Raw genomic sequence first — 12,069 nt, forward strand, 5'->3', positions numbered from 1 at the left:
CAGAGCACTTGCATAGCTGTGTGAGACTTGGGTTCAGTAAACAAAGGTATTGTGTCCATCTACAACTTAAAAAAAATAAGCCGCACGGGGAAGCAGCTCTCATGCCAAAGAACCATTGGGTTTAATCACGTGTACAGCAGCCTCAAGGCTATTTGCGGGTGCCTTGTGCACAGAACCTGGGGGCTCGGGAGCAGAGTCATGCTCAGGGGAGCTCTAGATTCCGCATGCACATACTCAGTCCTGCCATGGTGCTTTATCTGCTCGTTCACAGGATGGAAAGACACACACCCACGTAGGGCAGGCTGGCTCGGCCCCAAGGCTGGGGCTGGCCTCACCCCAAAAGTGATGAGCTGCATCCCACCACATGCTCTTGAGTGCCTTCACCGGATCTGCCGTTCCCCAGGCCTCGGGTTCTTCAGAGTCCCTAGTGGCCAAGTCTCACCGCATCCCACGGCAGCGTGGCCTGTTTTCCGACACTAGAAAAAGAAAAAGTGAATTGCATGACATCTGGAAAATTCATCTCTCAAGAGAAAAACCCTAAATTGCCCAGGGAACCATAGGAGATGGCTGCTTTCTGAAGAATAAATTCTGCTCATGAATAAAGCTTATCTCATTCCAGGGCTAAAAGACAAAGTCAAGGCCAGCCGCGCACCCACAGAGAATGGGGCTCTGGACTTCGAAAGGCCCATAAAGTCAAGTGTACAAGGAAGCCAGCGTTCCTCCTCTCCTGCCTGTCATTTGGCGTAACTTTGTAGAACACAGCTCAGGACAATTTAGAAGCTGTTCCAAAAAAATAGGATTTTTTTTTTCCTGCCTGATAAGTTGGCAAAAAAGAAAACCAACTTGCTGTGTTTCCTTCTATACCAAACTCTATCCCTGACCTACAAATCTTAAGGAAATCAGTGTGTGTAAATAACAAAGAGAATGAGTGGGTGAATAGACAGCAAACTATAAAGGATGTTCAGCTTAGCCTTTTATTTATTTATTTATTTTGGTAGTGGGAATTGAACCCAGGGGTGCTAACAGTGAGCTGTACCCCCAGCCCATTTTATTTTTAATTTTGACAGGGTCTCCCTAAGTTGCCAAGGCTGGCCTCCCAACTTGTGAGCCTCCTACCTGAGCTTCCCATGTTGCTGGGATCACAGGTGTTTGCCACCATACCTGGCACAAATTGGCCTTTAAAACAAATAGTTGTGTCTGATGGGAGATGCAGCTAGGATGAAGTTGTCGAAACTCCACATCATAACATGGTTTACCAATTCCTCGCCCCCCATTCTCTTGATTCACATTCTAAGCCCCAATATGGCTTTATGTCTGTCGCAGACAAGGAGTCTCATTCTCCAGCTAACTGGCCATCCCCTCCTGGCCCTCAGCAAAACAGAGCTTCAGCCCCGCGTGTCCACTCCTCACTCACCTGTAGCACAGGCCCTGCTTTTGAGCCCGGAGTTGGTGAAGGGGGCTTGTGGGATTCCACACCAGAATCAGGAGGAGCTGAGTCCCGTGGCCTGACAAGCTGCAGAGAGAGTGAGGTCACTAGGAGACACCTACTGCAGAGACCCCGTGTGCAGACAGCTACTACACGCAGGCCAGGGTGCTGGCATTTGATATCAAACCAGGTCTCCAAATGCCTTTATTTGCACTTTTAAGTGCAGAAAGCATGCCTTTGATAAGTTAGAAATTGTACTTCCCCAGTGTTACAATTCCCCAGAGTTGTCACAGACTGTCCTGTTTCCTGTCAGGAGTCTTGCTCAGAACTGGCAGGAAGCTGCCTTCCCATACAGCTCAGAAACTGCCTCCAGTTGCACCTGCTTGTTAAACTTAGGTGGCAGTCCAACATTCAGCCACCTAAACCAGGGGTCAACAAACTTCCAATAGACCAAATAGTACACATTCAGACCCCAGCCCATCAGGTCTCTGCTGCAACCCCTTCCCACTGTAAGCCCCAGAACAGCCAGAGAGCACACGGAAACATTTCTGCCTTAGGCTGTTACCTGCTGCTATAACAGAACACCTGAGAATCGATAACTTATTTAGCCCACAATTCTAGAGGCTGGAAGTTCAAGATCGGGTGGCCAGGTCTGCTTGGCCTTTGGAGAGGGCCTTGTGCTGTTCCACACATGGCAGGAAAGTAGAAGGACAAGCAGGCGTGCTGGAGAGGAAGCCAGACTCACTTTGAAACAAAGTGCTTTCCCATAACTAATCCAACCCTGAGAACAGGAACTCCCTCCTGGGAGACGGCATTAAGCCATTCTGTCCCCACCTCCCCTGGTTCAAGTAACTGCCAGCCCCGCCTCCCACACTGCCTCATGCAGAAATGAGACTTCCTCCTCTTTGCTGGGGACCCCCAGAGTCAAACCCTAGGAGACGGTGTGTGAGTGTGGAAGCGCTCACAGGCACTAAATGATCATTTTCACACATCACAAAATATTCTTTTGTTTTTTCCCCAACCTTCTTTAAAAACACTCCCAGCTGTGGAACAAGCAGCAGCAGCTGGCTGGCAGGGGCCACAGGCTGGAGCTGGCCGACCCTTGACAGGGTGTGTGCCCTCGCTTGGAATCAATATGGAGACTGTGTCCCTAGACACCAGGCACGTTCCTGAATCAGGGATGGCCTTGATTCAGAAAACTGACTCTGGGCCCCAAGTCCTGAGCCAGGCCCCATTTTCTGTAACAAAAAGCCCCCTTGAGTTATCCAGCTAAGGAAGAGGAAAGCCCAGGCTGTGGTGTACCCAACACAGGGGATCTAGAGGTCGGCAGGTTCTGGGAGAAGCCACCCCATGAAGGTGCCCCTCATACATGACCACACGTGCCTTCCACAGGATTGGGTCCCGTCGATCACAGGAGGGCGTGAGGGTCCCTTGAAACAGGGCAGCACTGGGGAGCAGAGTGAGGGGGAGACACAGGCACCCCGCCTGCCCACGCTCACCTTCGTGTAACTCGGGTTGAATTCGAGGTTCATCTTGGGGCTGGAGGAAGTGGACAGAGGGAGAGATGACAGTCTTGCTCTAACCTCCCATCTGCTCTCATCTCATCACATTCCCTGCACCAGCCTGCTGCAGATTCTATCTCAGGGCTCCCTAGGGAAGGGTCCCTCACCCTGGCCAGGGAGCAAGGGAGAGAACTGCAGAGCCTGGGGGAATGGGCAATAAATGTTGTACTCATTCCTAGAACAGTGTAGCGTGGTCTACTTCGGTCCCCAGCCAAGAGCACACATTAGCAAGGTGTGCAAGAGCGCATCAGCCACTGAGACCTCCAGGGTTGGGTGGCAATGCCAAGAAAACCCAGCAGGTAGACACTTGCCAGGCGTCTAATCTTCCGGTGCCAGCCAGCGGAGGAACCGAGGGTCTAGACCCAGAAAGCCAGGCCTGCACTCTGGGGGGTGGTTGGAAATCAAGAGATCTTACGTACTGGGTAAATTGGCACTTGGGTCCTTCAGGGCAGAAGCCAATGAAATAGTTGAGACACATTATCCGGGGGACATGGCGGTATTTACACCGGGGACCTGCTGGGCAAAGAGAAACCAGCCAGAAAGATCTGCTTTAGCCAGAGGGGAGAGACACACAAAACAGCTCCCAGGCAAGGGTATGTGCAGTTCTAGACTCCTCCACTTGATCAGGATGCATAAATTTGGTTCTTTCTGTTCTGCCCCGAAGCACTCAGTTCCAGCCATCCTGAGATGGGGCACAGGAACCACAGTGTGGGTTGGGGCAGGTGTCAGCTGGCAAGTCCTGAAATAGGTAGGGTGGGAAGTGTTGCTGTGACTTCTAGGATTACATGGATGTGGGTCATACTTTTCAGCTGAGGGCTGGGATGTGGACCAGTGGTGTGAGAAGAACACACAGAGTCTTTCTGTGCCAGGCTTTCCATGGCTAAACTGCTTTGTACAAAGTCTCGCAGCCAATAATGTGCTGCAGGTAGGATTGAACCCCAGTCAGCCTTCCCCAAGAAGCCTGTGGCTGCACTTCACAGCGGGTCCCTCCCCTGGAGCACAAGCTGGGGGATAGCTACTGGGGGGCCTTCTGCTGAGATTTCAGCAGTGCTGTCTCATGGGCGGTCGGGCCCCTGCCCTGTGGAGAGCCCAACCCAGACCCCATCCCGTGTCCCTGTCCCTCAAGGCCTCACCATCCCTGCAGAAGCCTTGGTCATACCAAGGGCAGTCCTGGGACTTGGAAGCTGGCTTCACGTGGAGGAAGGTGCACTCCTTGTTGTGGCAGTCACCTGAAAATTCCAGCACTCCTGGTGGACAAGCAGGCTCGTCCTCGTGGTCTCCCACCTCGCCAGCCACACTGACCTTGGCCCTCACATAAGCCTGCTGGCCTTTATATACTGGTCAGCAGCAGCTGTTTGAAGACAAGATATTTCTAATCCTAATCCTTCCTGCAGTCTAAGAAGAGTGGATCCTACAAGGTCTGCTTAGCAGGATGGGTGTGAATACACACATCCAGAGGGATGAGCAGGGCCGGGGTCCAGAGGAGCCCGGGACCGAAGGCACTTAGGAAATAGCGGGGAGGGAGAAAGAGTTGATGCGGGGTAAGTGGCAGGAGACCCGAGAAGAACTTTGGGTGGAGAAATTGCCCTCTCTTCACCTTCACCAAGGAACCTATGCTGCCTCCAGAGCCAGGGGCAGCTCCTTGGGGTGGAAATGCCAAGAGCCAGAGCCGAGTGCTGCTTCCACCAAGCCTGTGGGCAGATTGGACCAGGTCTCTCCTTTAATTTGTCTCCTCAAAGCCACCAGCCCTGAGGCACTGTAAAAGTCCAGGAGTCACTGTAAAAGCCCTCTGAGGCTTTGCTCAGGAAGGAAGATCTGTGGAGGAAGATTCAACCCATTCTCACCTCCTTCCAAGTATGTATGTGCAAATGCTCCCAATGTACCACTGCGGGGTGGGGGGACACTGCAACCCAGTGCTTTTCAGAGCTGAAGGGAACTTCATTCACAGTGTCTATTCCAATTTTCAGACGGCTCCAAAGAGATCCGTTTTACACAGTGGGCGAAGCAAGATTTCACCTAGAAACGAGAGTGCCCCTGAATCTGGAGAGTTTTAGACTCCGGCTCTCTCATTTCACAAAGGTGGACACCAGTGCTCACAGAGGGCCAAAGCATGTCTATTTTCACCCAGGTTCTTCACAGTGAGGAGGGGCTTATTTGCCCATGGTCAGTGCACATCACCAGGTAGAGTGCTGATCCTGGGCTTCAACCTGCTAAGGACATGGAGTGACCTCACCCCCAAGTCTGGCCAACATTTGCTAGAAGGAAACAAAAGGGTTTGGGGGATGCTGTGGTCTTTCATGATGCTGCATCCTGAGCATGGCCAGCAGGTGGCAGCGGCAGCGCAGTCTCCATTTGACTTCTCAGAATCCACCTGGGTCACTTGTCCCAGGAGTTTGGGAAGACCTGGGATATCCTAGACCCTCACGCTCCCTTAGCAGTATTTTTAAAAATCTTTATACCCAAGAATAATGATAATTACTCTGATACAATATTAGAGATATTCATTTACTCTAAGAACAAAACCCTAGATTACTTACAGCAGTCATGAGTTTAAATGTCTCTTCCCTATAATTAGTTATTGATGGGCAGAAAGGGACTGGGTCCTATTCCTGTTTCCATGCACAGTACAGTGTCTAATCCCCAAGTGAAATCTACCGTGGATTATTGAGAGAATGCATAAGTGACATTTTAAAATGATAAAGCCTTAGGCAATGACCAGGGGCACCCAGACTCCCAGATAAATTCCTGTCTTTCCAGAATGATATGCAGGCAGTCCTTGGGAACTGGGTGGCCCTCACCTTCTGGGAGTGGAATACTGGCCTGGGAGGAGCCTTACCATCAGCCTGCAGGGAATGGCTACGCACATAAGTGGCCTGAAGCTGGCCCTGAGCCTCCTAAACGAGGGGTGCGCAACACAGCTCTCTCTGCTGGCCGCTCTCTTTGGAACACAGTTTGAAACCCACTGAATTAGATCATCCTAAAGGATGATCTTCCTGCTCAGGAAAGTACTGAGCTACGGTGCTGCTGGGAAGGGCAGGCTCTGAAGCAGGCTGATGGAGGGGGCTGCGGTTTCCCCCTAAAGAGCCCTTCGATGACCAAAGAAGGACTGAGGCCAGGAGGAAGGTGAGATGCTGGAGCAGGCCTGACCACGCAAGATAATTTCAGGGCCCAGACTTCCGAACCTCAGGCTTTATGTTTACGGTTGCCTTTTATTTCCTTACACGTCATGCTAGTTTTCCATTTATGGAAGTAACACAAAGGTTTTTTGTTTTGTTTTGTTTCTCTTCTAAAGTAAGAGCTGGAAGTCACAAGCTGGTTGAGAGAGGGCGACGGTGCGGTGCCTGTGGGTGTGGTAAGCACCGTGACTGTGCCTCTGCTTGGGGAGTCCTGGTCGGGGATGGCTCCCTAGAGACTTACTCCCAGTCAGCCTGGGTGTGCATTAGCCAGGCAGGACTGGGGAGGGAAATAATGCCGCTGTCCCCTTGGGTGGGGACAGGTGAGGGCAGGCAAGGGCAGGTGGCAGGCTGCAGTTGTCTGAGGCTGTGGGGAAGCAGACGCACCTGGGGCTCAGACAGCCCTGGCTGGTCTCCTGGGACACACCGGGCCCCTGTGGGTGCCCTGCCCCCCAACCTACTTCCTTCCCACTCACCCCACCCCCATCACCCTCCAGGGTGGGGGGCTGAGCCAGGCCAAGGCATTACCGAACTTGGAGTAGAAGTAGCACCTGGGCATCCTGGTGACGTCGTACTGGTGCAGGAACCTGCAGTGGTCGCCCTTCTTGCAGAGGCCGCGCAGCCAGTGCTTGCACACCACCATCTTCTCACCCTGCTCATGCCGGAAGGGGCAGAGCTTCCCTGCAGACACCAGTGTGCCACTTCGAGGCTCCCACCTGCCCACAGCTGGCCCGCCTCAGCCTCCGAGGCATTCCCTAAGGGGTGCGGGGCTTGTCCCTAGCTGCCCTCCTGCATCCCACCTGGACCCTGGGAGGGACTAGAACAGCGCAGTTCCCACTTCACGCCTCTGCCTGGCACACTTCCTGCGGCAAACCTCGGGAAGCCCCAGGCCTGGGACAGCTGCCTCCCTCACACCCCAACATGAACCCCTCTCCTTCTACCAGAGAATAGCCCTGGAGGCCCACACCCAGCCCGCCCTGGCACATAGCAAGTCCTCATTGAGGGCCTACTGAACTCACGTCTCTGAAAAACGCATTCAGCTTCCTGATTCTGGAAAAATGTGGCCATTTAAGAGCCAACTTTGGAAATGTTACATCTATTTCCTCATCTTCCTCCCAAGGTGGCATCTCCCAGGCAGAAAGACACCCTGGTTCCTAACCCTCTAAGAAGGGCCAGCCTCATGCATGGCCAACTCTGAAGGAATCTTGGGGACAGGAAAGGTGTTCTCTTCAAGTCCCCTTTCCTCCACCCCTGGCCATTGACATACTTGGTCTGACAGTCCACAGTAATCACTTTATTTCTTGGAGAGAGGGTGTCACTGCCAGCCACTGGTCACTCAGTCCTTGGTGGACCCACAGAGGCCTGGGTGACCAGTGAGCCCATTTCCCTTCTCAACCCACACTGTCCAGGGCCACAAACAAGGCAGGTGAGCAAATATGGCTTTGGGGCCTCCCTGCCAGGGCCCCTCCAGCTTCCCAGCTTCCTAGGACAGAATCACAGGGATCCCCTAAACAGGTCCAATTCATGAAGAATTTCTTGGCCTAGATCAATAGGCAGACTCCAGGAAGCCAGGGAACCCTTAAAATGGAGGCAAGATTTGGGGGCAACTGCTTGTTTCTATGGGAAGAGCTTCAGAGTGGCCCATGAACCAGAAGAGGAGTCAGGAGCCCCCGTGGGCAAGTCAGGCCTCCCCAGAAGGCTGCGTTTGGGGGAGGGGCTAAGGAAGTGGGCATGGCTTGATCCACAGGCTGGGTGGGACAGAAGTGGTGGCTGATTTTTGTAGCGTTTCAAAGATGGTGGCCAGAGCTACCAGAAGTCATCAGGTGTAGTTGGGGCACTTGACCAGTTTCTACACTGACTTGGAGGGAGAGGATGGCACTGTCCTTGCTAGAAGGAGAGAACAAGGAGGCCTGAGCCTCCTGGACACCCAGGCAGAAGCCCAGGAACACCCACACAGGCAGGAAGAAGGGAGAGCCCTTCCAGGTAGCCCTGGACACCCTGACACAAATGCAGGAGCCCGCAGGCTGCTTGGTTTACCCACGCACTTGTGGCTGGCCTACTATAAGACCAAATTCTGGGCCTGGGAATGTAGCGCAATTGGTAGTGTGCACAAGGCCCTGGGTTCAATCCCCAGCACCAAAAAAAAAAAAAGACCAAATTCTGCCCTCTCCCAGTTTCTCCACCCCATGGGGCACAGTGGACTTCCTACCCCACCAGGCAGAGCCCCCACCAAGCCCAGTGTGGCCCCGCTCGCCCCCGCTCCTGCCCAACCCAGACCTGCCCCAGCTCACCTTTCCCACAGACCCCTTTAGCGAAGAAGACGCACATGGCTGAGGCCGACTCTGGGGGGAAGGGAAAGGAGAAGACAGCTTACCTGCAGCTGTGGGCGTGGGGACCTTCACCCTCTCCGCCACCGAGGGCCACCTAAACGGCCCCTAGGCTCGAGCCTGTGAGCCCTCAAGTTCTAGCCCTTTGGAAGCCTCCAGACCAGCCTCCAAGCCTCAACTTAAACCCCCAGCTCTGAAACAGGAGATGGAGGGGCCTCAGACCAGCCTGAAAGACTGGGAGGCCAGGGCCCTCCTGTGGAGTCACCTCTCTGCCTCTCTCAATCTGGAAAACGGGTTACCCAGAGTCAGAGCTAAGGGGCCCCGCCGTGAGGGAGCTGAGCAGAGTCCTGCAGAGAGGGGCTGCCCTCACTCACTGTCCATGCCCTGGAAAGGCAGGAGCCCAGTGCCTCTCTGCAGCTCCACATCCTGCTCGAAGGTGAAGGTGAGGCGCTCCAACCCGGCTATGACCTCCTCCATCTTCTGTCTCCTGCTGGGCCTGCTGCAGGTTGCGAGGGCCCTACAGGTGGACCCTATATAGCTCATCAGCCCTTAAGGGGCCAGGGCCTGGTGCGCCCCCCACTCCAAGGATGCCGGTTGGCAGCTAACTGCCAGTGATCTCTAGCCGGGTGGTACAGGAGGGGGACCCGGCTGCCTCAGCCCTCCCACCCCTGCAGGTGCAGTGGCCCCAGGGCCCTATACTGTGTCCCTTAGTCTCACTTCCCACTCAGGTGGGAAGGGATTAGCAAAGACCCGCACCTGCTTATCTCTGCATGTCATCCAATGCACACAGCATTTGCAGACACCACAAACCTGGGCTGACACCGTGCACATGAAGACACAAACGTGGGCAGCAGAGAGTTGCCCAAGCCAACCGCAGCGGAGGTGTTCTGATTCAGAGCGTGGAGCCAGAGGGCACAGGCCCCACAGGGTGCCAGTCACCCCTCCCTCTGGGACTCCTGATGCCCCTTTTCTATCCTGAGTGACAAGCCCTAAGTGAATTCTCCATGGGAGAGGGAGAAAGGAACGTAGGCCAGGGGATCGGAAACAGTTGGATGAATAGGGCTTTGTTTACCCCGCACTCTGCAGGCTGGGCTGGAGGGTGGAACCAACCCAAAGCCAGGGCCGCCTCCCCGCCAGGATTCCTCGGCCCCCACAGGGCCTCCCACCCCTGAGAAAGTGCTTTGTAAACGAAATCCCTATGCAAATGTTGTTTTATTATTATTATTACACCCCCACCCCGAGGCGAGGTTTGTTCTTCCAAAGGGAGACGCCCAAGAGTGGCCTCAGGAGCCCAGGGNCTGGGAGGGGCGGGATGTGATCCCAGGGTTTCCATGCGCTGGGGCCACCCTGGACGACAGCGGGTGAGAGGTTGAGGGTAGGGATGAGAGGGCCCAGGATGGAAGCCTTCGCTTTTCTTGGCCTCATTCTGTGCGTTGATGGGACCTGAGAGGACATTTACCTGTCAACATGAGCCTCCACGAGAGGCTCGCAGCAGCCTGGCAGGACAGGCAGTTCAGGGGAGGCCAAGGGCACACGGAATGACAGCTCGAATCCAGGTCTCCTGACGAGGCCTTCCACCCGCATCCCTGCACATCTCTGTCCTGGAGGGAGGTGTGTCCAGCCTCAGGTGGCTCCATCCAGCGTGGACACAACAAGGAGCCACACAATCAGACAACGGGGTGGAAAGCGGTCTCAGCAGAGGGAGGAAGGGGCGGCAGTCAGGGCCTCAGCGGGTCTGGGAGGTTGGTGTGGAGGCTCCATCCAGCCCACCGAGGCTCTGACAAGAAGGGGGCACAGAGCTCTGAGAACACACCCAACAGACCAAGGGAAAGGCTGGCGGCCAGGCAGCTTGGGGCATGGCTTAAAAAAAAGGCCAGGCAGTATGGCACGCCTGTCATCTCAGCTACTTGGGAAGCTGAGGCAGGAGGATTGCATATTTGAGGCCATCCTGGAAAACTTGGTTAGACCATGTCTCAAAATAAAAAGGACTGGGGGCTGGTCGTGGCTCAGTGGTGGAGCACTTACGTAGCACATGTGAGGCCCTGGGTTCGATTCTCAGCACCACACCTAAATAAATAAAGGTCCAACAACAACTAATATTAAAAAAAAAAAAAGCAGGGGAGATACTATGGAATAATACTGACCAAATTATATTCTGTGTGTGTACACGTGTGAACACATAACAGTGAATCCCACTATTATGTATAATTATAAAGCACCAATAAAAATGAAAAGATTAGATCATAAAACCTATAACAAATAAAATATAATACAAATTAAAATAAAGAGTAAAAAAAGAAATTAACATCTGAGCCCTGGAGATATGGTTCGAGGTGATTTCTGATACCCTGGCCTGAAAGCGGTCGGTCTTAGTTGGAGATGAGCAGGAACCAGAGCCCCCAGCTTTCCTCCTTCACCTGGGCTCCCTGCACCCCATGTCCTGGCCAGCAGAAGGCACGGGGTGGATCCCACATAGCTGGGTTCACTCTCCCAGTGATTCTTCTTTAACTGGGCACAAGAATGAGGGTAGTTTGTGTTCATGGAGTTTGCCTTCTGGCTGGGTGCAGTAGCACACGCTTACAATCCCAGCTACTAAGGAGGCTGAGGCAGAAGGATCACAAGTTTGAGGCCAGCCTTGGCAACTTAGATCCGATCTCAAAATTAAAGAAAAAATACACAAACAAGAAGGTCTGTGGATGTAGCTCAGTCGTAAACCACCCCTGAGTTCAGTCCCCAGCACAATCAGTCAATCAATCAAATCCCTTCTGTAGTGAATTGAACTGTTTGCCCCCCCAAACATCTCAATCCTAAGTAGCCCCTGGTTCCTGTGAAGGGGATCTTGTCTAGAGGGTCCTCGCAGGTGCCATTGAGTTAAGCATCTCCAAATGAGATCATCCTGGAAGAGGTCGAGCTCTAAACTGGGTAACGGGCGACATGTGAGAGAGAGAGGGACACTTGAGACACCAGTACTGAAGAGACACTGATTGGGCTGCGTGAAGACAGGGGAGACTGGGGCCGTCCACCCGCCCCAGAGAGCCAAGGCTTTCCTGGCGCCACCCCACGTGCTGGAGAGACAGGAACAGGGTCGGAGGCTCCTTCAGAGGGAGCCAGCCCTGCGGCACCTGTTGTCCTTTTCTCGTGGCACCTTGATTTGGGAGTTTTGGCCTCCAGAGTGTGAGAGAAATACATCTCTGGGCTTGGTTTCCTTTGAGGTCCGGGGGATTGAACCCAGCGGTGGTTTACCACTGAGCTAGCTTCTCGGCCCTTTTTATTATTATTCTATTTTTCTCAGACAGAGTCTTGCTAAGTTATCAAGTCTGGCCTCAAACTTGCCATCCTCCTGCCTCTCAGCCTCCCAATTAGCTGGGGCTAGAGGCGTACCCCACTGCACCCAGCCTAAAATTTTGTTGTTTTAAGCTATCCAGTTTGGGGTCGTTTGTTACAGCAGCCACAGGAAATTAACACAACTTCCTACTTGGAAATTTAATTTCAGGAGACCTCACCCCATCCACAGTTGAACAAATAGACACTGGAGGACTTGGGTGACAGAGATATATCACTGAGATGGGCGGGGGGGGGGG

General features: G+C 53.6%; 1 protein-coding gene across 2 annotated transcripts in view; it reads right to left on the minus strand.

Moving 5' to 3' along the window:
- Positions 1-2,826: 2,826 nt before the first annotated feature.
- Cpsf4l (cleavage and polyadenylation specific factor 4 like) overlaps positions 2,827-12,069 on the minus strand; it is a 17,928-nt gene continuing 8,685 nt past the window's right edge. The window contains exons 3-7 of one of the 2 annotated variants that reach the window (XM_048795728.1): positions 8,863-8,987; positions 8,453-8,503; positions 6,690-6,842; positions 4,122-4,217; positions 2,827-3,501 (exon numbers count right to left, since the gene is read on the minus strand). In XM_048795728.1, the coding sequence (XP_048651685.1) occupies positions 3,236-3,501; positions 4,122-4,217; positions 6,690-6,842; positions 8,453-8,503; positions 8,863-8,965 (669 nt within the window). In that variant the 5' untranslated portion in view covers positions 8,966-8,987 and the 3' untranslated portion in view covers positions 2,827-3,235. Of the gene's footprint in view, positions 3,502-4,121; positions 4,218-6,689; positions 6,843-8,452; positions 8,504-8,862; positions 9,171-12,069 lie in introns of those variants that run through there. The other variant, XM_048795725.1, reaches the window with a different exon arrangement.

This window comes from Marmota marmota, unplaced genomic scaffold (assembly GCF_001458135.2).
Source record: "Marmota marmota marmota unplaced genomic scaffold, marMar, whole genome shotgun sequence".
Lineage (NCBI taxonomy): Eukaryota > Metazoa > Chordata > Mammalia > Rodentia > Sciuridae > Marmota > Marmota marmota.